This window comes from Hemitrygon akajei, chromosome 11 (assembly GCF_048418815.1).
Source record: "Hemitrygon akajei chromosome 11, sHemAka1.3, whole genome shotgun sequence".
Taxonomy (NCBI): domain Eukaryota; kingdom Metazoa; phylum Chordata; class Chondrichthyes; order Myliobatiformes; family Dasyatidae; genus Hemitrygon; species Hemitrygon akajei.
Genome location: NC_133134.1, coordinates 24,619,446 through 24,646,005, shown reverse-complemented (window position 1 = coordinate 24,646,005; position 26,560 = coordinate 24,619,446). Strand labels below are relative to the sequence as shown.

At 43.7% G+C, this 26,560-nt stretch overlaps 1 protein-coding gene across 2 annotated transcripts in view; it reads right to left on the bottom strand.

The window, feature by feature from the left end:
- Nucleotides 1–698: 698 nt before the first annotated feature.
- dcun1d3 (defective in cullin neddylation 1 domain containing 3) overlaps nt 699–26,560 on the bottom strand; it is a 40,381-nt gene continuing 14,519 nt past the window's right edge. For both annotated transcript variants that reach the window (XM_073060469.1, XM_073060470.1), the window contains exons 2-3: nt 13,462–13,991; nt 699–3,115 (exon numbers count right to left, since the gene is read on the bottom strand). In XM_073060469.1, the coding sequence (XP_072916570.1) occupies nt 2,596–3,115; nt 13,462–13,898 (957 nt within the window). In that variant the 5' untranslated portion in view covers nt 13,899–13,991 and the 3' untranslated portion in view covers nt 699–2,595. The remainder of the gene's footprint in view (nt 3,116–13,461; nt 13,992–26,560) is intronic.

Sequence of the window (26,560 nt, the reverse complement as noted above, 5' to 3'; positions counted from 1 at the left end):
CGAGTGAAAAAAGAAATCAGCACGATTTACAAAATGAGGCAAATGACTAACTAATGCTGTTATTCACAGTGATCACAGGATATGGAAATAATGAAGATAACATGAAGTATGTTAGTTTTTTATGGAAAAGGAATTGGAAGATAAATGTAAAAAAAGTGCACAGTAATTTTAAGGAGCTTTAGCAAGACATCACTTGAAATATAGAGTTTTGGTTTTCCTCATCCATTGAAAACGGTGTAAAGACAATTCTGGTGATAAAGAGGAGTCCTCTAGCAAGAATTTGAAGAGAATGAGATTACGTCATCTGAAATTTATAAGAATATAAATTAATCATATTGAAACACAAATTCTTAAAATAACTTAATTTAATTCAGTTTCTGTAATATTTAGAATCTGAGCATCATAAAGGCAGAGCCAACAGGAAACAACTTCATTTGGAGGATGATGAATCTCCGAAATTCTTTTTTAGGACACTGAAAATCAAGAGATTTTTTAGATGCTAAAGAAAAGAAATATGGAACATGAATGGAAAATAATTTTGACACAGAAATTCACTTAGGATCTTATAGAATGGCAGATTTCACGGGTCCCGTGGCACCCATGCTCCTATTTCATATGATAAAGCAGTTATAAAATTGTATTTTTTTTTAGTTAAAATTGAAGAAAGGGAAGTTATTGATGATTGAAGTTGCTAAGAATGCAATTGACTCTTTTAATTGGAAAATAATCAGTACGTAAAACATACAAAGCATTTCAACTTTAAATAAATCCATTATTTATACAATATCTGAATACATAAAATGTACAATTGATGGTAACACAACAGTGTATTGTAGAAGCACACCATTAGCAAAATGTTGTTCATTTCAGTAAGTTATCTATAAGTGATGTAAAGTGATGTAGATTTCAGAAACGGAAAAAACAAAAAGTCTTATGTTAACACAACTAAACAAATCAACAAGACTCACAACAATCCCACAGACCACAGAATTGCAGCCCAGAGTGAAAGCACCAAAACGTATTCTATAAAATATACATGTAGCACAAGCTAAATGCACAGATTATATATCAGAATTTTAAGAAGTCAATTTGTATTCCTGCCACAGAAAATTCAGGTTTGTTGGTTTTGTGTAAAATCCAAGGTAGGAAGAACTGGTTATCCAAAAGGACAGTACAGACAAGATCCAAAGTCCTGCAGGAACTTGGAAGGAGAGGAAATTCTAACTGGAAACCAGTCCTCTGATGTATTTGTAAAAATCAGTAAGATATACTGACAGATGTAACACACTGAACAAAAGGTGAGAGAATGCAATTGACATGTTAGGACACAAGTACACTTGCCACATGTCACTCAGTAACTATAAATGTCTCTTGTAACAAAAATACATTAAAGTGGACAGTTCACAAAAAGTGAATGGACTCAGAATGGTTTAAAAAAAACTCTTTAGATTAAATAGAAACCTGTAGTTCAGTAATAAATTCAAGAAAATAAATCCCATTTCTGCTGATTTTAGTTAAGGCAACAGTATTTGCAGTACTGAGCCCACTTCTTTAAGTCCTGCTGCCTATTGCTTCTTGAATATTCGGTGCTAAACCTGTGCCAAGACTCTGAAAATAGTGCAATGAGCTTTGAGAGCAAACCACCTTGACACAATGGGGTTAACAATGCTGTTCCCTCCAGTAAGATGTTAAGGCAGCCATAGATTTGACTTTATTCGAAAGGTTGGTCTTTGAACTCACTAGTAATTGAGGCAAGCCAATGGGGTCATTATGGTACCTGCAAGTGCAATGGTCATTAATGCACATTCTGTGGCCCCAAAGAGAACCAGTACTAGTGAATATCATCACTCCTCATGTGCCCCAGTAGCACTATCTAAATTGTAACAACTGATTCTAAGCCTAATAAGCTGAAACACATCAATGTGTTTTTTAAATCGACAACCAGATCAATTTATCGGGGAAGGGGCAGGAGGGGGAGGGAGTTAAAATAATCCATGTTTTTATTAGGTGTACACACAGAAACAGACTTCACAGAGATGAGTCCACACATGAAATGTGTGCTTGTACTGCAAACCTTGGAACCTTGCACCATGTGCAAGAGTACAGTGCTAACACACTACCAGCTAGACATACTGAAAGAGTAGAGTGCCTCTTCAACTAAGAGTCTAGCACTTTGAATATAGCAACGATCATCGATCAGTAAACTGGTAAATGGTTAATACTGACTCATATTTTATATTATTTTCACTGCAACAAGCAGCATTACACACAGCAGTCTCTTACTCATTCAATTTGCAGAAGTGAGCTCTGGCACTATTCAGTATTTTAAACCAAGGATTCCATAAGCAAAGAAAACTGTGCAATAACGATGTCAGACTACTTCATAATAGTAGTATTCAAAAGGCTGAAACTGATGCTGCTTTAATTAGGGCAACTAGTGAATTACTGCATACTTTTGTGAACAAGCATTTTTAAAAAAGTTATTACCCAATTGCTTAAAAAGTGCCTATAAATTATTACAGCATCTTGGAGCCCTTTTAGCAACAAGGCAATTGAGGGTGATGAGGAGCAGTAATCATGTTCAGTTATTGCTCACTACTCATTATCTGTAATGCGGTAGTCTGTAGAAGTTTGCCCTGACATTTCCGCATTTGTAGCCTCTGGAACTAAATGCAATGTTTCTTCAGCCAGACCCTCTTTTCTTCTTCTTTCCATTTCCCACTCTACAAAAGTGTCAAACAGGCTTGGCCAAGCTTCATCTTCGCTGTAGTTTGTTAGATCGGGACCTATCACCTGAATAAAATTTAAGAACATATTCCACGTGTCTCGAGAGATTCCCTTTATTCCAGGCGGGTTCTCAGTTAAGAAGCTCAGCCACTGGTCCAATATGAAAGGTACGTTCTGTGTGAACACCAGTTTCCAGAGGGCAACAGCTATTTCCCTCCGTAGTGATCGCTGGCCTTCCTCAGAGTCTAGTCCAAATTGAAATGTAAACCGATACAAATCTTTGAACTTGTCCTCAACTTTGGCTTCATTCATAAGGCTTGGGAATCTGGCACGGATCCCTTCAATACTGTCTGCATTTAATGCTTTACATCCATCAACAAATTCTTTCCTGTAGGGGCCAGATCAAAAGAAAATAATCAGTTGGAATCACATTAGCAGACACCACACAAAGCAATGTTTTCAAGATAATCTTTAGATAAGTCAACAATACACTTCTACTATATAAGCAAGCTCCTTGTTTTATACATTACTAAGTAATAAACTGATACAATCACATCAGAAAACCTTACCCAGTAAACATAGATATTTCATCAGCCAAATTCTTGTAATAAAACAATAATGTACAATGAAAGTACGTGTTTAACATTCTGAACACACTCCAGCTGATATACAACCAATGACTTTCCAATGGACTCAATTATAAAGCAAGTAAATCTTTTTTGGCAGACACGAGGAAATCTGCAGATGCTGGAAATTCAAGCAACACACACAAAATGCTGGTGGAACACAGCAGGCCAGGCAGCATCTATAGGGAAAAGCACTGTCAACGTTTCGGGCCGAGACCCTTCGTCAGGACTAACTGAAAGAAAAGATAGTAAGAGATTTGAAAGTAGGAGGGGGAGGGGAAAATGCAAAATGATAGAAGACCGGAGGGGGTGGGGTGAAGCTGAGAGCTGGAAAGGTGATAGGCAAAAGGGATACAGAGCTAGAGATGGGAAAAGATCATGGGACAGGAGGCCCTGGAAAAAGAAAGGGGGAGGTGAGCGCCAGAGGGAGATGGAGAACAGGCAGAGTGATGGGCAGAAAGGAAAAAAAAGGGGGGGAAGCTAAATATATCAGGGATGGGGTAAGAAGGGGAGGAGGGGCATTAACGGAAGTTAGAGAAATCAATGTTCATGCCATCAGATTGGAGGCTACACAGCCGGTATATAAGGTGTTGTTCCCCCAACCTGAGTGTGGCTTCATCTTGACAGTAGAAGAAGCAATCCCTGCGGAAAGCAGAAATGGGGGGGGGGGGGGTGGGAGGGAAAGATGTGCTTGGTAGTGGGATTCCGTTGGAGGTGGCAGAAGTTACAGACAATTATACGTTGGACCCGGAGGCTGGTGGGGTGTTAGGTGAGGACAAGGGGAACCCTATCCCAAGTGGGGTGGCGGGCGGATGGGGGGAGGGCAGATGTGCGGGAAATGGGAGAGATGCGTTTGAGAGCAGAGTTGATGGTGGAAGAAGGGAAGCCCCTTTGGTTAAAAAAGGAAGACGCCTTCTTAATCCTGGAATGAAAAACCTCATCCTGAGAGCAGATGCGGCGGAGATGGAGGAATTGTGAGAAGGGGATAGCATTTTTGCAAGAGACAGGGTGGGAATAGGAATAGTCCAGGTAGCTGTGAGAGTCTGTAGTGTTACGAATGTGCCACAACTCTGAGGGGCCGAAGGGTACAAAGTAGCCCCCTCCTTTTTGAGAATCGCAAGATCGCTATTAATTTGGGTCTGGGACCCAGGAAATGAGAGAGAGACGTCCAGAATACACAAGGCTTGGAATGTGTCCTGGCCTCAGCAAGACGGAACCACTGATAACGGCTATTGTCTCTTGGAGACGGAATTGTGTATTGAGTACTGTACTATTCATTGAAGCCCTCAGGGAATGACCAGAGTGGGCTGGTTGAGGGATTGCATCATCCCAACCTGATTGACATCTGAGACCCCGTGAGTAAGGATAAAAGAGGGTCTGGGGAACAACCCCTTCAGACGCACCAAGAGAAACACTAGAAATCCCGTGACAGCGTTTAATAGCGACAGCCAGTGAGGCTCGAGTGTGTCCTTTTCCCTTGCCTGGGAATTGACGGGCTCGCCACGGAAGAACGGCTTTAGCTAAAGGAGAGGCCACACCAACGGAACGCTCGAAGGATCGAAATCATAAAAAGGAAAAGCTGGCAAGTTTCTAAAAATCTCTCTCTTGACTCCAACCAAAGGCTGCAGCCTGAATGAACTGAGTGACTTTTATATTTCCATCGGACAATACATTACTGATAGAGCTATTTCTTATTGATTATTATTATACCCGCACTTTTAGATTTAGTATTGACGACGTATAGTATCTGTATGTTTGCATTGATATTATTTTTGTGTATTTTTACCAATAAATACTGTTAAAAATAGTACCATCAGACTTCAACGGACCTCTCTATCTTTGCTGGTAAGTGACCCAGTTACGGGGTTCGTAACAACTTGGGGGCTCGTCCGGGATTTGATACCAAATTGGAGGGCCAGTGAATCGGGCTTGTAAGTCCAAACTTGGATCTGGTTGCGCAGGTAGCCAGACGGGAAACCAGCAAAGATGGACGTGGAGGAATTTATAGAAAACCCGACTCTGGAGGCGCTAGAGGAGGCCACAAAGTCGGACTTGATAAATATTGCGAAAGGACTAAACCTCGCAGAGGTGAGGTTGTCAATGAAAAAGCGGGAGGTGCGGAGGGCCATAACTCAGTATTATATTGTGAAGAATGTGTTTTCGGCTGAGGTATTGGAAAATATCCCTGGAAAGGTACCCACTAGTGGGACGGCTCAGTTAGAGTTGGAGAAATTAAGGTTGGAACATGAAATTAAATTAAAGCAGCTGAGAAGGAAAAAGAAAGAGCCGAAAAGGAAAAAGAAAGGGCTGAGAAGCAACGGGAGCATGAGCTCCAGCTAAAGGAGTTAGAGGTGAAAAGGGAGCATGAAATTCAGATAAAACAGCTGGAAGCAGCTGAGAAAGAGAAGGAAAGAGCCGAGAAGGCGAGGGAGGTGGAGAAACAGAGGCAACATGACTTGGATATGGAGAAGTTAAGGCAAGAGCAAAGAGCTCAAGGGTCAGACCGAGAGGAGCGGTTTAATGTTAGTCGGGAGTTTAGGTCAGTACCTCCATTCGAGGAGACGGATGTTGATAGTTATTTCTTGCATTTTGAAAAGGTGGCAGTGAATCAGAAGTGGCCCAAAGAGCAGTGGGTGGCATTGTTACAAAGTGTGTTAAAAGGCAAGGCACAACGGGCATATGCGGCGTTGTCCATGGAGGAGGAAGAGTCGGAGAATTATGAGAAAGTAAAGGAGGCCATTCTTTGGACCTATGAATTGGTACCTGAAGCCTATAGACAAAAGTTCAGAAATTTAAAGAAAGGGTGGAATCAGACGTATACCGAGTTTGCCTATGAGAAGGGTGTGCTCTTGGATCGCTGGTGTGCAGCAGAAATAGTGGAAGAAGATTTGTGGCGTCTCAGGGAGTTAATTCTGATTGAGGAATTTAAAGGTTGTGTTTCGGATGATATCCGGATGTATTTGAATGAGAAGCCGAATAAGTCCATCTCCGAATTTGCTAGGTTTGCAGATGAATATGCCCTAACCCACAAGACAAAGTTTTCCTCGAATAAAAGTTACCAGAGAGACCGTGGGAACGGTAAAGAAAGCCTGCCGGCTGAGGCAGAGATCCCGCCAGGAGCTAGTGGTAAAATTGAGGAGGAGAGGCAAGACGGCAGGAGAGGTCCTGGCTTGACCTGTTTTAATTGTGGAATGGTGGGTGATATTGCATCTAAGTGCCTTGCTCCGAGGAAGAAGACAGGAAAATGGAAAGCAGCAGTCCCTATAGGATGTGCTGTGGTGATCAGTAAATCGACGAGAGAGCCCCAGGTAAACAGAGTACGAGAAGGGTCTGAGACATGTATTTCAGAGGGAACCGTGTCTGTGAGAAAGAGAGACACACCGGTTCCAGTGCGGATCTGGAGAGACACGGGAGCTGAACTGTCATTGATTAGCAGTAAGGTACTGGATTTTGGTCGCCAGACTGGAATGGTAGCTTTGAGAGGAATAGGAAAAGGGACAGAAGTGGTGCCCTTGCATAGGATCATTATAAATTGTGATCTGGTATCTGGATCAGTTGAAATAGGGGTGCGATCAGAATTCCTGAGAACTGACATGGATGTCCTTCTTGGTAACGATTTAGCCGGTGGTAAGGTTTGGTCAGCAATGAAGCTGACGAGCCAGCCTGTGAGTGTTGAGGTCCCGCCCCTAGATTCCAAGATCTATCCCGCATGCGCGATCACTCGCAGCATGTCGAGAAAGGCAGCTGAGAACGAGACTAGTTTAAATCCGGCCAGTATCGATTTGGCCGAGACGTTTTTACCGACCCTGTACCAAGAGGGTTTAGAGGGTGGTAAAACAGAGAATAGGAAAGTGAAAGAGAGTAAGGGAGAGGAGGTAGACCTGCCCATGAAGTAAAGATGAGAAACAGATAAGGCTGTTAAAAGGTCCAGGGTTGGACACGGATGATCTGTCTGGTTTGGCAGAACTGTTTGAAGAAGTTGAAAATTCTAAAGATGTTCCCGATAATGAAATGAGGGCAGTCCTAGATGAAAAAGATGCCATTACCTTGAAGAAGTCTGCTGGGTTGGCAGATGAGGTTGTTTCAGCCCACGGGGTTGAGTTTACTCCGGAAGGGAGTTGCCCAGAGAGGAACTGGGAAGATCAGGGGAATTCAGAATTTGAAAAGGGTACGGGTATTGAAAACCTGGAAGAGGCAGATGTCCCGTTTGAGTGTGTCCAAGATGTGGATGCACATGGTACTGAACCTAGTAATGGAGCTCAGAAAAAGTCTGAGGTATTTGATTCAGTTGAAAAGGAATGCAGTCCTTGTGGGTCAGATGGACTTGGTTCAGTGAAGAAAGGGTTAACTTTGGTAATAGTGGGAAGGGAGAATTCCCAGTTGTTTGTGCTCGAAGGTGTGTTAAAAGTTAGTGAGGAGATAAAAGGTGGTGAGGTGAATATTATTATTGAAGGAAAAGGGAAAAGTGTAGTTCCTAAATTGAATGAAGAAAATTTAGAGTCTGGATTGACGTTAGAAGCAGCAACAATTACAGGTTGATTTGGAATGTAAAGGTGCCCCACACGCTATTGTTATTCAAGAGAGTGCTGTGAAAAAGCAGAATTTGAAATGCTGTTTGAACAAAGAGTTTAAACTGAAAACTAATAGCCTGAAGGGTCCTGAAGAGAAAACTAGCAACTTGCTTAAACTTAAAGAATTGTGTGGAAATTCGGAAAATGGTCTAAGTTTGGAACACATTGTTGATAAAATAACTCCTATGAAAGAAGCTCACCACGTGGGAGTTAACTGGAAAAGGGGCGAGGGTTGACGGGATGCCTTTTTAACTAACAGGATCCGGTCTGAAGGGATTTCGACAAAGCATGTGAATAATAAAGATAACCCCCATGAAGTTTGACTGTTACAGTTTGAAAGTAACATAAAGATTAGTATTTGCATGAACTTTTGTAGTATACACGTAAGCTAAGATCACAACTCTAGTTTTGTTTGCTGAAGAAAAGGAATAAAAATAGGTAGTTATTAAATTGGAGTCTGATGCCACAAGACTTTATTAAGGTACAAGATGTTAAGATATTAAAGGAAGTGACAATGTAATCGTTAACTGTTAGATGCTAAATGGAATGTATAACTGTATTACTCTGTATTGAAAAAATAAACTCTTTTGTATTGTGTTAGATTCTAAAATCCTGTAAGACTCTGTATTAATTTATTTTTACCGATGGTAAAAAGGCTTTGAAAGAAGGGGGTGTTACGAATGTGCCACAACTCTGAGGGGCCGAAGGGTACAAAGTAGCCCCCTCCTTTTTGAGAATCGCAAGATCGCTATTAATTCGGGTCTGGGACCCAGGAAATGAGAGGGAGACGTCCAGAATACACAAGGCTTGGAATGTGTCCTGGCCTCAGCAAGACGGAACCACTGATACCGGCTATTGTCTCTTGGAGACGGAATTGTGTATTGAGTACTGTACTATCATTGAAGCCCTCAGGGAATGACCAGAGTGGGCTGGTTGAGGGATTGCATCATCCCAACCTGATTGACATCTGAGACCCCGTGAGTAAGGATAAAAGAGGGTCTGGGGAACAACCCCTTCAGACGCACCAGGAGAAACGCTAGAAATCCCGTGACAGCGTTTAATAGCGACAGCCGGTGGGGCTCGCGTGCGTCCTTTTCCCTTGCCTGGGAATTGGCAGGCTCGCCACGGAAGAACGGCTTTAGCTGAAGGAGAGGCCACACCAACGGAACTCTCGAAGGATTGAAATCATAAAAAGGAAAAGCTGGCAAGTTTCTAAAAAATCTCTCTCTTGACTCCAACCAAAGGCTGCAGCCTGAATGAACTTGAGTGACTTTTATATTTCCATCGGACAATACATTATCCCCAGACACCGATAGAGCTATTTCTTATTGATTATTATTATACCCGCACTTTTAGATTTAGTATTGACAACGTATATTATCTGTATGTTTGCATTGATATTATTTTTGTGTATTTTTACTAATAAATACTGTTAAAAATAGTACCATCAGACTTCAACGGACCTCTCTATCTTTGCTGGTAAGTGACCCAGTTACGGGGTTCGTAACAGTAGGCTTATGGTAGATATCTGTAGATAAGCCATCTTCAGAGATGGAGACAGAAAGATCAAGAAAGGGGAGGGAGGTGTCAGAAATGGACCAGGTAAATTTGAGGGCAGGGTGAAAGTTGGAGGCAAAGTTAATGAAGTCAACGAGCTCAGCATGCGTGCAGGAGGCAGTGCCAATGCAGTTGTCGATGTAGCAAAGGAAAAGAGGGGGACGGATACCCGTATAGGCTTGGAACACGGACTGTTCCACAAAGCCAACAAAAAGGCAGGCATAACTGGGACCCATGCGGGTGCCCATGGCTACAACTTTGGTTTGGAGGAAGTGGGAGGAGCCAAAGGAGAAATTATTGAGAGTAAGAATTAATTCCTCTAGACGGAGGAGAGTGGTGGTAGAGGGGAATTGGTTAGGTCTGGAATCCAAAAAGAAGCAAAGAGCTTTGAGACCATCCGGGTGGGGGATGGAGGTATATAGGGACTGGATGTCCATGGTGAAAATAAGGCGGTGGGGACCAGGGAACTTAAAATCACTGAAAAAATTCAAAGTGTGAGAAGCGTCATGAACATAGGTGGGAAGGGATTGAACTAGGTGGGGACAAAACAGTGTCAAGGTATGCAGAAATGAGTTCAGTGGGGCAGGAGCAAGCTGAGACAATAGGTCTACCTGGACAGGCAGGTTTGTGGATCTTGGGTAGGAGGTAGAAATGGGAAGTGCGGGGTGTGGGAACTATGAGGTTGGTGACAGTGGATGGGAGATCCCCAGAGCTGATAAGGTTGGTGATGGTATAGGAGACAGTGGCCTGGTGCTCCTTAGTGGGTAAGAGGAGGTATCAGAGAGTTGTCGTTGTGCCTCGGCCAGGTAGAAGTCAGTATGCCAGACTACAACAGCTCCCCCCTTATCAGTGGATTTTATAGTAAGGTTGGGATTGGTGCGAAGGGAGCGGAGAGCAGAAGAAGTTCGGAAGGAGTGAGGTTGGAATTGGAACACGGTGTGGTGAAGTCGAGGCGGTTGATGTCCCGTCGGCAATTAGCAATAAAGAGATCCAGAGCAGGCAGAAGACCAGAGCGGGGTGTCCATGAAGAGGAGGACAGTTGAAGATGGGAGAAGGGGTCATCGGTGGGGATAGGAGAGTCCTTGCCAAAGAAGTAAGCTCTGAGACGGAGCCAGTGGAAGAAGAGTTCAGTATCATGGCGTACGCAGAACTTGCTGAGGTGTGGGCAAAGGGGGACAAAGGTGAGGCCCTTACTGAGGACAGACCGCTCTGCTTCAGAGTTGAAGGTCGGAGGGAATGGTAAAGACATGGCACAGATGAGAGATGGAATCAGAGGGGGGAGGGAGACTGGTGGTGTCGGTGGAGAGGGGAGGGTTGTGGTGAGAGGAAGATGGAGCCTCTGAGGGCCCAAGAGCTGATGATGGGATCTGAGGGAGAAGGGATTGCAGAATGGAGGTGGGGGAAGGGGAGACGGGAGTCACGATCGCAGCATGTGAAGAGCCGGCCTGGAGTTGCAGTCGGTGGTCGCGCAATCGCTTTGAAGCTGTCCATGGTCGTTGGAACCCGCATTGATGGTGCTGGAGTCCGGGTTGTGAATATGCCCTGGGTAGCTGGGGCAGCCGAGATCGACGGCCAGGCCTGGGGCTGTGATATGAAGTCCATGCCTGCTAGTGGTGGAGCCAGCAGGCTCTGCGGTCTGCAGATGGAAGATCTTGCGATCTTTTTTGTATCAATTACAACTCATATAGACTAGTCTACATTACTTTTTCTCCCCGAGAACTTCTATGGTTTCCACTTTTATGTCAAAATTATCAAAATAAATGATTTGGTAAACCATTATGCATTCTTAACAATAAGGTATTGAGTTTGCATGTTCTCACTGTGATGAGGTGAGTCCCCACACTCCACATCTCTAAGATGTACTGCTGGTAGTTTCACTAGTAATTAAAAATTATTCCTGGATAGGTGGGTAGAAGGAAAATCAATGGGGGGAGGAAATCAATGGATGTTTATGAGAGAATAGATTACATGAAAACAGGTGCAAGAATGGAACTGATGGGATTGTTCTGAGAGTAAACAAACTCAATGGGCCGAATGGTCTCTTGTTTACATAATTCGGAAACAACCTTCCAAAGTCCTATTTAGGAATTGCTCCTACAAGTGTAAAATTAAACAGAAACATTAATAAGAAAGAAAAGCCAGGAAATTATAGCCTTAAAATCTAGTGTCAGGAAATGACTAGTTTATAATTAAGGATAGAGGCTAGACACTGAAAATGTTTAGCCAATTAGAGGGAGCTGACATGAAATTGTTAACTGTAGATAATTTCTGAATCAGATTGAATCATTGTCAGGGATGACTGAAGTAGGAGACTGTCGTATGGTCTAAGACTTATATTTGTGAGGACTTTGAGAAGGATAAAGTCACCAATAGATATTAGTTAAACTGAAGTTCACAATATTCATTACAAATTAATGATGAGCAGCCAGAATCAAGACAGTAGAGGAACTGGATAAGTGGCTTTCAATCATTCAATGTGAACTTGCTGGTTAACTCCTGTCAGAAATTATTAATTTAGAATTTTAGACAACAGCAGTACCATTCAGTACTTGCCACTTGCAGGTCTAAACAGCCTAAGATTCATGGTACAGACCTGGATTTAAGGAAACTTTGATGAATTATTGAAGAATCTTGTGAGTAACTGAAAAGCTCAAAGTAACCAAGTCTGGTCCCTTAGAGTAGAAAATGTTTTTTTTAATTATTCATCACCTAAATTTTATTTACTGTTACCACATGAGAATGTTACACGAGATTATGCCAGATAAAACCATATTGGGCATCATTATTTCAAATGTAGTAGCTTCAATTTCTGGTAGCAAGGAATATCCACGTGCAATGGTAGAACCATAAACAGAGAGCAGAGTAAAGATAGGACATAGCTGAATTCCTACTGTTCATACTTTTGACTTTATTGTCTAAACTTACCTGTCATTTTTCACAATTATTATTTCTTCCTAAATTCTTATTGTCAAAAAATGTAAAAGTAGATGGAGAATCAAAACACTATTACTTCACATTGCCTTTTCAAATGATCTAGTATTACTCCTTCCGTAGATACTATCGATCATTATAAAGAATAGTCCAGCACAGAAACAGGCCTTTCAGCCCATGATACCTGTGCTTAATATGAAGCCAAATTAAACCAAATATCTTCTGCCTGTAAATGTTTTATCTCCTTTCATCCCCTGCACAATCACCTGTCTATATAAAAACTTCTTAGATGGTTTTTTTGCACCTGTTACACCACAACCCCTGGCAGTCCATTCCAGGCACCTACCGATCTCTATATAACCTTGCCTTGTATATCTCCTTTAAACTTTCCTCCTCTCAATGTCCAAAGCTGAGCTTACCTGAACATAGAAATGAACCACACCCTTCCGACCTGCCTGCACTCAACTTGGTTGGTACCTTCAGAAAATTCATGGAAACAATGCAGTAGGGTGTGGCTTTCCACTTCATGACTGCATATACTCCGGATTTGGAAAAAAGCATGACTGGCATCAGTTTACAAATGCATATCCCACACTGCTTTTCAAATGCTGGATTCAAATATAATAATTCAAATGTTCACAATTTCCCAGATTTAACAGTAAGGGGTTGGGGAAAAGAAACTGGAACCCTATCAATAATATTTTATTCCATTTCCATCCAAACAACTTCACGGCAATGATTCGTCATTATGGAACTTTTAGCAAACACATGACAAATATCCCAAGGCTATAATTCACAAGATTTCAAGTATGAAAAATAAATTACTTTACCATTTGCTTTGGTATCTTTGCTCAGCACCTGTTCAATCTTTTCAGCAGGATGGAACCTTATCGTTACTCTCATTTATAACTGAACCAGTATAATCATCTTGTTATTTGATAAACTGAGGTAAACATCAAGGAATAATAGCATTTGCTCTCAATATCACCAGTGTTGATACAATTTTAAAATATTTTTGAAATAATTTTCAAATTTTATTCTGAGCTTACCTGGTAAACTTGCACATAGTCGCTGCTTGAAATTTCCACGCTAACAACAATACTATGAACTCAGTAGGATCCACAGAAAGGTCATTACAAAACCACTCCATTCCCTCCTCTAAAATGGCATCCTCATGTGCATCTTTATACTTGCTAAACAATTCTTCAGCTCTCTTTAATGAGAATTCGTCACGATGTGAAAAGGATTCTTCTTTTTTACTGTCTCCAGAGTGAGCAAGTTGGGGCTGGGTTGATTCCAAAACAACATCAGTTTTCTTTGTTCCATTGGCAAGGATATCTCCAGAAGCTTTTGCACACATTGAGTTAATTTCTTCACCAGAGACAGCAGATTTCTTAATGTGGGATTTGCTACCAGATTCTTTATCTCCAGTTTTACTGCCCAGTGAGGAAGGAGGGTTTTTACACTTGGTGACACACTGGCCCATGTTTCTTAACTGCAGATCTAAAGCAGTCCCCTTCCAGTCACGCTCCCTCTCTGCGCCCGTTGCTCCATACACTTCAACTCTCCATCATGAATACTGTTTTAAAAACAAAATCATAACATTTCATTAATAATTTCACTGCTACACCAATGCAATATTTAATTTATAAAAGTCTCTGAAATAAATTATAAGTTGGATACTATTGTTAAAAAATATTAAGGTCTAATTACTGGAATTTATCTTTAGACTCAATCCATGACTCCCATAGTTAATATTTTGCATTCACAAACAATTCCAAATCATAAATAGTCAATTTTTAAAAAATTGCTATTTTATAAACAAAGTCTTTCTCAAATAAGAGAAAATCTGCAGATGCTGGAAATCCAAGCAACACACACAAAATGCTGGAGGAACCCAGCACGGCAGGCCAGGCCAGGAAAAAAGCACAGTCAACACTTCGGGCTGAAACCTTCAAATCATTCAATTACAACATACATGTCAGCAGACTTTATTCAAATAGTGACTATACTTTTATTGTGACGTGAAAAAGAGTACACTTGCTTCATTTTATTCTTTGATAAAATGCCTCTATTTATAAATTGAACAACCTTCTCAACAAGTAATAGAATATCAACTAGTATATTGTTAACTAGCAGTTAAGAATCAGTTACCTTAAATGAAAGAGCTAATATGATGGCTCTTTTTCTGCTTTCAACATAATGACAATATAAGTTTTCACATCAATACGACAGAATTTGTGTTAAGTTTCGATACCAAACCAGCTAGGAATTGTGGACACCCAAACATCTTTGCCATGATTTTGCTACCACCCACCTATACTAATGGTAATTATAGTTGCCAATTAACCTCATGCCTATGGAATATGAGAGGTAACCAGATCACCTGGGCGAAATCTATATTATGTCTAGGAAAACTTAGATTTGTTCAGATTAATGTAAAAGGACAACAGAGAATGCAGAGATCACAACCCTCCACCACTCCAATTTCCTTTCTCTCCTGCAAAAAAGTATGATCAAATCTCTCTCATCTACTCTAACAAGTGCAAAGAGCTCACCGACTTCTTTGTAAAGATCATTTACTTCTGCATGCAACGATTTTCTGAGTAAATCAGACTAATTAAACACTGGCAAACTGGATAAAATTAAACTCATTCAGAAGGACACTACGGGGAGGATCTTGTACTATATTTTTGGGTGAGGTTTATAAATTGATGGAATGGGGCACAATTGTTTTTGATAACTCTCTCAAATTCCTAAAACAGAATCAGAGAGCTAGAGAATCCTGGTTTTTCTCTGGAAAGGAGATGAGAGTAATCTGATTAAAGTAAAACACATGATGCGAGGCAGCCCCAAGAGAAATGAAAAAGCACATCTCTTAGCTACAATGCTGAAGATTTGTGCTTTGAACTAATTATATCTCTAGCCCAGTACAGTGTACCATGCAATTACTTAGTAATGTGTATTGTTCAGCTATGCCCCAAAAGCACGATTAAATCAATCCACCCAATTACTGTCCCATAAGTCTGCATTCAATCATCACCAAAATGTCAGTGGCAGAATTATTACATGCTACTTACTGACTAAGAATTTTCCCAGTGTTGTTCAGTTTGGATCGGCACAACTTCTTCATAACTTTGTTTCAAATAAATGAGTAAAATTCCAATGCAAACAATCACTCACTTGAGTTTAAATCAATGCTTGATTTATTTAGCAACAAGGGACATTTCGTAAACTTTGAAGCTGATAGAAATCAGATGGAGACCTATGTACTTGCTAGAGTTTTATCTAAAACAAAAGGAAGATAATTGCATATCTAAAGAACAATCATTTCACCCAAGGTAGAGTTCCTCAGAATTGCGATATACAATGAACATTATTAAGCAAATTATCAGATTAGAAATCAGATGTTAGACCACAACACATGGGAACAGAATTAGGATATTTGGCCCATCAAATTTGCTCCACCATTCAATCATGTCTAGTCTATTTTTTCCCCTCCTCAGCCCCACTCCCCGGCCTTCTCCTTGTCACCATTGATGCCATGTCCATTCAAGAACTTATCAATCTCTGCCCTAAATATACCCAATGACCTGGCCTCCACAGCCGCATGTGGTAAAAAATTCCATAAATTCACTATCTGGCTGAAGAAATTTCTCTGTTTTAAATGGTCGTCCCTCGATCTTTGAGCTGTACCCTCCAGTCCTAGACTCCCCCACCATGAGAAACATCTTTTCCACATCTACTCTGTCTAGGCCTTTCAACATTCAAAAAGTCTCAATGAGATCTGCCCTCAACTTTCTAAATTCCAGTGAGTACAGGCCCAGAGCTATCAAACGTTCCTCATAAAATAACACTTTCATTTCTGGAAACATCAATGTGAACCTCCTCTGAACCCTCTCCAATGCCTGCATATATTTTCTTAGAAAAACCCAAAACTGTTCACAATACTCAAGGTGAGGTCTCACCAGTGCCTTATAAAGCCTCAGCATCACATCCCTGCTCTTGTATTCTAGACCTCTTGAAATGAATACTAACATTGCATTTGCCTTCCTCACCACAAACTCTACCTGCAAATTAACCTTTAGGGTGTTCTGCACAAGGACTCCCAAGTCCCTTTGCATCTCAAATTTTTGGATTTTCTCCCCATGTGGAAAGTAGTCTGCATATTCATTCTTTCTTTCAAAGTATTTCACTTGGCACTTTCCTGCCCATTCTCCTGATCTGTCTAAGTCCTTCTGCAGCCTGTTTCCTCAACACTACCTACCCCTCCACTAATCCTCATATCATCTGCAAACTTGGCTGATATAAAGCATAAAAAGCAATCCCAACACCTACCCCTGAAGAACACCACCAGTCACTGGCAGTCAATGAGAAAAGGATCCTTTTATTGCCACTCGCTGCCTCCTAACAATCAGCCAATGCTCTAACCATGCCAGTAACTTGAAGCACTGCCCCTCCACACCAGCTTCTTAGTCACGCATTTATCTGCCAAATTATTCTGCCTCTGCTCTCATTGGCATATGGCACAGGTAGCAATTCAGTAATTACTACCCTGAAAGTCCTGCTCCCAGCTTTCTGCCTAGCTCTCTAAATTCTCTCCAATATGTACCAAGACACCTAGCTGCTCTCAGTCCCCCTCTAAAATGCTGTGGACAGGATCCAGACATCCCTGACCCTGGCAACTGGGAGGCAACGTACCAGTTGGGTATCCTGTTCACATCCACAGAGTCTCCTGTCTGTTCCTCTGACTATTGAGTCCCCTATCACTACCACTCCCCTCTTCTCCCTCTTACCCTTCTGCACCACGGACCCATGTTCAGTGCCAGTTACCTGGTGTCCGTGGCATTCACCTGGGAGGTCACCTCCCACAACAGTATACAAAACAATATACTTATTATTGAGGGGAATGGTCACGGGTGCTCTGCGCAAACTGCTTATTGAAATTTCCACTATTCCACACTGTCACTCAGCTGCTCACCTCCTGCAACTTATGGGTGACTACTTCCCTGTAACTCTGATCAATTATCTCCTCACTCTCCCGTACAAGCCAATCCCGTACATTCATGTTCTATGATTGCTCAATGTTTATTTCTCTGCATAGTTCACCAGTAATGAAGCCATCAGTTGTATATCTGAATGACATTCAGTAATAAGTAACAAATTTTAATGTCAGACACCTGCTAAACTAAATATTTTCCTTTGACTTTCAACATAATCATATCTGACTGTGTACAGTGGGAAATTATGGAGTTAATGGCAGGATCCTTAACAGTATTTATAGAGAAATCTTGGGGGTTCATAGCTCTCAGAAAATGGCTATGCAGGTAGTTAGGATGGTAAAGACGACACTTGGCATGTTTGCCTTCACTGATCAGGTCACTGAGTATAAGATTAAGGAAGTCTTGTTGCAACTATGTACAAAATCTTTGGTTGAGCCACCCACACTTGGGAGTATTGTGTGCAGTTTTGGTTACCCCATTATAGGCTTTGGAAAGAGTACCAAAGGTGTTTACTAGGATGCTGCCTGGATTAGAGGATATAAGCTATTAAGGAGAGTTTGGAAGTTGGACAAACTTGAGTCACTTTCTCTGGAGTGTTAGAAGCTGAGGAGATACCTGATGTAAGTTTATTACTAGAGGCATAGATAGTGTAGATAGTCTTCTTCCCAGCGCAGAAATGTCACAAGTAAGAGGAGGAAACAAGATGTGGGAGACAAGTTTTTTTTTTAAAAACAGAGCAAGGTAGATGCCTGGAATACTATTCCGGGGTAGTGGTGGAAGCAGGTATGATAGTAGCATGAAAGGCTTTTAAACAAACATATGAATGCACAAAGATTGCAGGAATATGGATCTTGGCAAGCAAAAGAGATATAGCCTGATTTGACATCACGTTCAAAATAGGCATTGTGCACTGAAGGGTCTGTTCCTATGTTTCAGTGTTCTACGTTCACAGGCAGATGGGACTGCCTTGCTGAGCAACACAGTCAGCACACACCGAGTTGGCCCAACCTGCATAACAATCTCTAATTTTAATGCAATAGGCAACTGTTAGCTTAGACAATTTTCAGTTATAAAGTGCTGATCAAGAATTACAAATCATCAAAATGCCAGATACTAAATAGTACAACAAGCGCTTTACCATTGGCACTGCACTCTAAAGCTTCATAAAAGGAGCTGCTGACCACTTTATAGAACTAACTGTTCAGTACTCAGTTGTTAGGAAATGTGTTCAAAATTTTATTAATTTATAAATAGGGCCTGAAACCTTGTGGTTCCTGTATAGCCTATCCACTATGATTTGAGTTACCTTTACTGATAGCACAGAATATCGCTAATACCCTTTTTAAATCACCTTATAAGCAGACATATAAACATGTCATAGGAACCCACACTTGTATTCACAGAAATAGGTGCAAGAATTATGGATGATCTGTAACATAATCAATTCATGTCAACACAGGTAATGCTGCAAAACAGAAGTGGAAATTATTTTCTTCATTAAGAGAATAACATGTTAAAAGTGATCACATGTTATATCAGTGCATCACTTAAAAAGAACTCAATTAGGTAATGTCCATGACATTCAAATTGGCAACATGTGACTAAGATAAATACATATACTAAATGCATTCATCTGAAGAAATTACAGCTTTAATTGGGTCTGGTTGATATAGTTTTTCTACTTTTTATTCAGTGACCGCCAGTTTTGGCAATAGTATCCTTTGAAAGGGTCCCAATCTCTATTCTCATAATAAAAAGTTATATTTTAAGTTTTAAAATAAGGAGGTGCCCAGTTTTAATATACAGACAGAATCATGGCTATTTCAGGATTTTCTTTACAAGCATTTGGACACATACTTGTGTCATCTCTTCACCATTTATGATTGTACTATTAATAGATGCATGAAACTGAGAGTCATGAAAACTAGGTGACTTTTCTTAGCACTCTTTTGCTCCACTACAATTCATTTGTCTTAAAATTATTTTCAATGACATAACAGTACATTTTAAACCTTCATCTTCACACAATATTTCCATAAATTAGCACATGCTGTCCAATTTCTAATCATGTGCTGATTTTGCAAAGCAAAATATTAGACTGACTGTGAGAAACAAAGTTTGTATTTTTCCTTTTGGGTGCTAAACACAATTAAGAAACTAAACTAGAGGAGCTCAGATATACACAGGAATGCCACTCATTGTGCATCACAAACTCATAAACCTCACCTGGGACCTTTATACTGCACCTGTAAAAGCAGATCTTCATAATATGTGGTCTGCTTCAACTTACAGAGATTTGCCGGATCAGGGCTCAACTTAAGAAATCTGGAGCTGTTAGCCATTTCCTTGAGTAATATGCTTACCATACGTTACAAATGTTGGATATTCCCTAATCGCCTCCTAATGCACTCTCTGCTGTCTGCTTATCACTAACTTCTCAATCTTTCCCTTGCTCCAACAGCTTAACTTCAAGCCCCACCAAAAGCCAACCTGAGCACTCCCATCATGTTATTCCAGTAGAAGAACCTACTTCCAATTCCCCTCAATTCTTTAACCAACATTCAGGAGTTATAACACTTCCCAATGATCTTATCCTTTAGGTGCTAAAACCACTGGAGAGAAGTAACAACTCTTCCTTGCAACTTCACAAAACCATACTCAAAACAGAAGTCATCTTAGTTTCCCGTTGCCTGCTCCACAATGCTCAAGAAATGCTTTTGACAGCGGCAGGACTGTTCAGAAGTGTACACTGCTTTAGACTGCAAGAACAACTGAATTTTGCCATGTTGAGCCTCAACATGAATATGTTGTTTGCCCAAGTACTGTTTCAGCATCAGTGCAATGTATTCAAATAGATGGTGTGAAAGTTATTACTGTAAAGTTAAAGGTGACATTTTATGACAAAGCCTAGAGTTCATTACACCAATAGTCATAGCTGCAGTATTCTGGTGCTTAGATAATTTTTTATTGAGAGCCAACAGCCCTAAGCATCACTTACGTACTACATTAAGTTCCTTCCTGTTAAATTTAGCATCAGCTTCTGATTTCTGTCAAATTAGTTCTTCAAATCAATTAAGAAACTATATTTGGCATTGAAAGAGCCTGGTGAGTTGCCAAAGTTGACATTTGGTATCAGATTTTCGGAACTGTAGCTACTTTCAGAGATGTAGGCCAAATGACAAGGGGAATAGAGGAATCTTTCCATTTGTTATATATCCTATTGTAGCGACCCACTTCCCAGCGCACTCGAACCGGCTCACAAATCGGCGCGCGCCGGCATTGAGACTAGTCCCAAAAAGGGCGCCAAGTCTGCTTCACCAGCAAGGGGAAAAGCCCGCGCGCGGGACGGGACTGTGAATACGTACTCCCTACAGCATTCCCACCCGGGGAGTGCGGGATCAGGAAGGCTTTAAAGCGAGGCTGCGAAGTTCGAATAAATCTCTTTTGTAACTGCAGCTCATCCACTACGTGTCGTTATTTCTGCGCTACGTATAGCACACCGCTACAATTGGTGACCCCGATGGCCCAAACGATATTTGAGCCAAAGATGAACGACGCCGCATCTGTTCATGCAGTTTCGTTAAAACTGCCAAGCTTCTGGACACTGCGACCTCACCTATGGTTCCAGGAAGCAGAAGCCCAATTCCACAATCGGCAGATAACCTCGGAGGACACACGTTACTACTACGTGGTGAGCTCCCTCGACCAGGACACAGCGGCCCAGGTTGAGGAATTCATACAGTCTCCCCCGGCGGACGGCAAATACTCGGAATTCAAAGCCCTGCTCATAAGGACTTTCGGACTCTCACGGCGCGAGCAAGCTGCCCACGTACTGCACCTGGATGGTTTGGGAGACAGACCGCCATCGGCTTTGATGAACGAGATGCTGTCCCTGGCCGGAGGACACAAGCCCCGCCTCATGTTTGAGCAGGCATTCCTGGAGCAGCTGCCCGAGGACATACGCCTGCTGCTGTCTGACGCGGATTTCAGCGACCCCCGGAAGGTGGCAGCCCGGGCGGACTTGCTGTGGAAAGCCAAGAAGGAGAGTGGGGCGTCTGTCGCACAGATCAACAGGCCACGCTCCCAGCAGCAGACCATACCAGGCCCGGCAGCAGAGCCCACTAACCCCAGAGGGAGGGGTGAGGAGACCAACGAACAATGGTGCTTCTACCACCAGCGGTGGGGCGCAGAAGCCCGCCGCTGTAGCCCGCCCTGCAAGTTCCCGGGAAACGCCAAGGCCAGCCGCCGCTGATGGCTATGGAGGCTGGCCATCGGGATAGCCTCCTGTATGTGTGGGACAAGCGGTCGGGACGCCGCTTTTTGGTCAACACCGGAGCCAAGATCAGCGTCTTACCTCCGACGAGTTACGACACCCGCAACAGGGCACCGGGTCCCACCTTGAGGGCCGCGAACGGCAGCACAGTAAGGACCTACGGCACCCGTACGGCGCAGCTACAGTTCAGCTCCAGCCAGTTCACGTGGGACTTCACACTGGCCTCCGTAGCCCAACTGCTCCTGGGCGCGGATTTTTTGCGGGCTTACAGCCTACTGGTTGACCTGCCAAGGAAGAGACTGGTCCACACCGAGACCTTTCAAACGTTCTCCCTGGGTGAAGCCCAGTTGCCAGCCCCACACCTAGACTCCATCACCCTGTCCGACAACAACTTCACCAGAGTCCTGGCGGATTTCCCATCGGTTCTGGCACCATAGTTCACGGCAGCCATGCCCAGACACAGCGTACAGCACCACATCCCGACACAGGGACCACCCCTCCGCGCCCGTGCTCAAAGGCTTCCCCCGGACAAGCTCCGACTGGCGAAGGAGGAGTTCAAGAGGATGGAGGAATTGGGGATCATACGGCGATCCGACAGCCCATGGGCCTCCCCCCTGCACATGGTGCCCAAAGCATCCGGGGGCTGGAGACCATGCGGCGACTACCGCAGGCTGAACGAGGCTACAACACCGGACCGCTACCCTGTGCCGCACATACAGAATTTTGCAGCAAACCTGCACGGCACACGCATCTTCTCCAAGGTGGACCTCGTCCGGGGATACCATCAAATCCCGATGCATCCGGACAACGTCCCCAAAACGGCACTCATCACCCCTTTCGGCCTTTTCGAGTTCCTTCGTATGCCGTTCGGCCTAAAGAATGCCGCACAGACGTTTCAGCGGTTAATGGACACGGTGGGACGCGACCTGGACTTCGCTTTCATCTATTTGGACGACATCCTCATAGCCAGCAGCAGTCGTCAGGAGCACCTGTCCCACCTCCGTCAACTCTACGCCCGACTGAGTGAACACGACCTGACAATCAACCCGGCCAAATGCCAGTTCGGGCTCGAAACCATTGACTTCCTGGGCCACAGGATTACTAAAGACGGGGCAACCCCTCTGCCTGCTAAGGTAGACGCAGTCCGCCATTTCCTCCGACCCAACACAAAGGCCTTCAGGAATTCGTGGGTATGGTAAATTTCTACCACCGCTTCCTCCCTTCAGCTGCCTGAATCATGCGCCCCCATGTTCGCCCTGATGTCGGGTCCGGGCAAGAACATTACCTGGGGCGAGGAGTCTGCCGCCGCTTTCATTAACACGAAAGAAGCCTTGGCAAACGCCGCGATGCTAGTGCACCCCAGAATGGACGTCCCTACCGCCCTCACAGTGGACGCATCTAACACGGCAGTCGGTGGGGTGCTGGAACAACTCATCGAGGGTCGCTGGCAACCCCTGGCGTTTTTCAGCAAACACCTGTGACCACCCGAGCTCAAATACAGTGCTTTCGACCGGGAACTGTTGGCGCTATACCTGGCAATCCGGCATTTCAGGTACTTCTTGGAAGGTAGGCCCTTCACCGCGTTCACGGACCACAAACCGCTTACCTTTGCGTTCACGAAGGTGTCCGATCCCTGGTCGTCCCGCCAGCAGCGACATCTGTCCTAAATCTCTGAATACATGACGGATGTCCGGCATGTCTCGGGAAAGGACAATGTTGTGGCGGATGCTCTCTCTCGCCATACCATTCAGGCCCTGTCCCAAGGGGTAGACTATGAAGCATTAGCAGAGGTGCAGCAGGCAGAAGAGGAGATCCCAAGTTACAGAACCGCAGTCTCCGGTTTGCAGCTCCAGGACCTCCCCGTAGGCCCAGGTGAGAGGACCTTGCTCTGTGACGTCACCACCGGCCAACCCCGTCGTCCCGGCAGCCTGGTGGCGGCGCGTTTTCAACTCCATTCATAACTTAGCGCACCCCTCTATCAGGACAACCATCCAGATGGTCTCCAACAGGTTCGTTTGGCACGGACTCCGCAAGCAGGTCAGTGAATGGGCCAAAACGTGCATGCACTGCCAAACTGCCAAGGTGCAGCGGCACACCAAAGCTCTGCCGCAGCAGTTCCAACCCACCCACCGGCGTTTCGACCACATTCATGTGGATATCGTGGGCCCCCTGCCAGCGTCACGCGGCACCTCCTCACTATCGTGGACCGTTTCACAAGATGGCCAGAGGCGGTCCCGCTCACCGACACCACCTCCAAATCTTGCGCCCGGGCACTAATCGCCACCTGGGTATCTCGCTTTGGTGTACCGGCCCACATTACCTCTGACAGAGGCGCCCAGTTCACCTCCAGCCTGTGGTCAGCTATGGCCAGCCTTTTGGGGACACAGCTGCACCACACAACTGCCTACCACCCACAGTCAAACGGACTGGTGGAGCGTTTCCACCGTCACCTGAAGTCGGCTCTCATGGCCCGCCTGAGAGGACCTAACTGGGTGGACGAGCTTCCCTGGGTCCTGCTCGGAATCCGCACGGCGCCCAAAGAAGATCTGCACACCTCGTTGGCCGAGTTGGTGTATGGTCGTCCCAGGGGAGTTCATACCAGCCCCAAGGGGGCAAGAGGAAGAACCCGCAGCAGTCCTGGGCAGACTACACGAGAGGCTCGGTAACCTGGCCGCCATACCCACTTCGCAGCATGGGCAGAACCCGACCTGCGTACCCAAAGACCTGCTAAACTGTAAGTTTGTTTTTGTACGACAGGGCGGACATCGGGCACCGCTACAGCGGCCCTATGAGGGGCCATTTACAGTGATCAGAAACAACGGGTCCACATTCGTGCTGGACATTGGGGGGAGAGAGGAGGTTTTCACGGTGGACCGACTCAAACCGGCCCATGTGGACGTGGCGCAGCCGGTCGAGATTCCGGCACTGCGGCGCAGAGGCAGACCTCCCAAACAGAGTCCGGCCCAGACTGTGGACATTGGGGGGTGTATCACCGGTTCTGGGGGGGGGGTTATGTGGTGACCCACTTCCCAGCGCACTCGAACCGGCTCACAAATCGGCGCGCGCCGGCATTGAGGCCAGTCCCAAAAAGGGCACCAAGTCTGCTTCACCAGCAAGGGGAAAAGCCCGCGCGCGGGACGGGACTGTGAATACGTGTCCCCTACAGCATTCCTGCCCGGGGAGGGCGGGATCAGGAAGGCTTTAAAGCGAGGCCGCGAAGTTCGAATAAATCTCTTTTGCAACTGCAGCTCATCGACTACGTGTCGTTATTTCAGCGCTGCGTGTAGCACACCGCTACACTATTACAAGTTTGTGACAAATAGAACAGATGCATTTGAAACTGTACCTAATCACTGTACAAAAAGACCAATGCAACATTAAATAATCCAGCAAGTTTCCTTGTTGCCTATATTCCATCCTATGATTTTTTCCATTGTGAAGCATCACATTGTGGTGAAGGCAAACTACAGCTAAGACAGGGAGTTTACATTGTTTGAAGGGTGAGTACACTTACAAGTAAAACACAGATCATTCTGCCCTGCAGATCTATGGAAATGAGATCCTCTTACTCTTCGTCACTATTATATGAATCTCCTATTCTTTTCCCTTTCCTTCAAATATACTAAGGAACTCATGAATTATTCACCAATGTGTCCTGAGCATGATATGTTGGTACTGAAACATGTGGCGACCGTTGCAGGCTGTCTCCAGCATATCCTTAGATTACGCAATTTCTTAATGCAAACAATTGCATTTCGCTCAATGTTGTTTTCACGTACATGTAATAAATACAGGAATCTGAATGCACCCCTGCCCCCTCCACCAATCCCAAATTCTACAAGCTGGGACCTGCCTGATGGGCTTGTCTCTAAATGTTACACTGTGCCCCCCCTGCCCCCCAAGCTCAGATACAGCAACCAGCAGAAGGAGCTTAACTCCATTTAATCCAGCCAGCTCAGTAAATTTGGATTCAATTTCATTAGCAACATTAACTGTCTTTGGGGGTTATTTATTAAATGTCTTCATGGTATCCAGAGACTATTTCCCACCCCACCCAGACAGCAGAACTTAGAAATGGAAGATCAAGCCACATTGCAGGATATAACCCAAGATTGAAACACTTTGTAAACCCAAAGAACTAAAAATCTTTGTACCATGAGGGAGGTGGTACAGGAGCCAGAGACCCACACTCAATGCTTCAAAAACAGCTTCTTCTCCACAATCAGGTCCATGAGCACTAACTCATTATTCTTTTATTTGTGCATTATTTTTGAAATTTATTCAGATTCATTTATCGTTCACACTTGCATTGAACATACTGTGAAATGCGTCATTTGCTGTAACAACCAACACAACCCAAGGAAATGCTGAGGGACTAACATCTTTGCAAGGCTGCTGAATAACAACAAACTTCATGTCAAAATTCTGAGGGTTGTACATGCTCAGTTTATGAATATATCCATGGCTGCAACTGCTCAATCTATGAGCATGAGGGGAATCAATAAATATAAGGACTGGGTGTAAAAGCAGTCATCTTACAGAATGCTCGAGTTGTCTTAGGAGGCGCTATTGCCAAGTCCTATTTTGTCTGCTAGCTAGCACTATACATCCGATCATGTTTGTTCGGCATGATCTATACAATTTAATGTTCTCTCAAATCAACTGAAAAATTTCAAAGCTTTCAATCCGATTATCTTTTACTATAAGCTCGAGTAATTTCCAAAAGTCAAATGCTAGCCTAACTTGCTCAAGTACTTTGCTTTCACACTCACATTTCTAAAATAGCATTAATTGGCAATATAAAAAGTGAGATATTCTCCATCATTTGATCTTGGGAATCTTCATAAATTTTACTGATTCCTAATTCAGGAT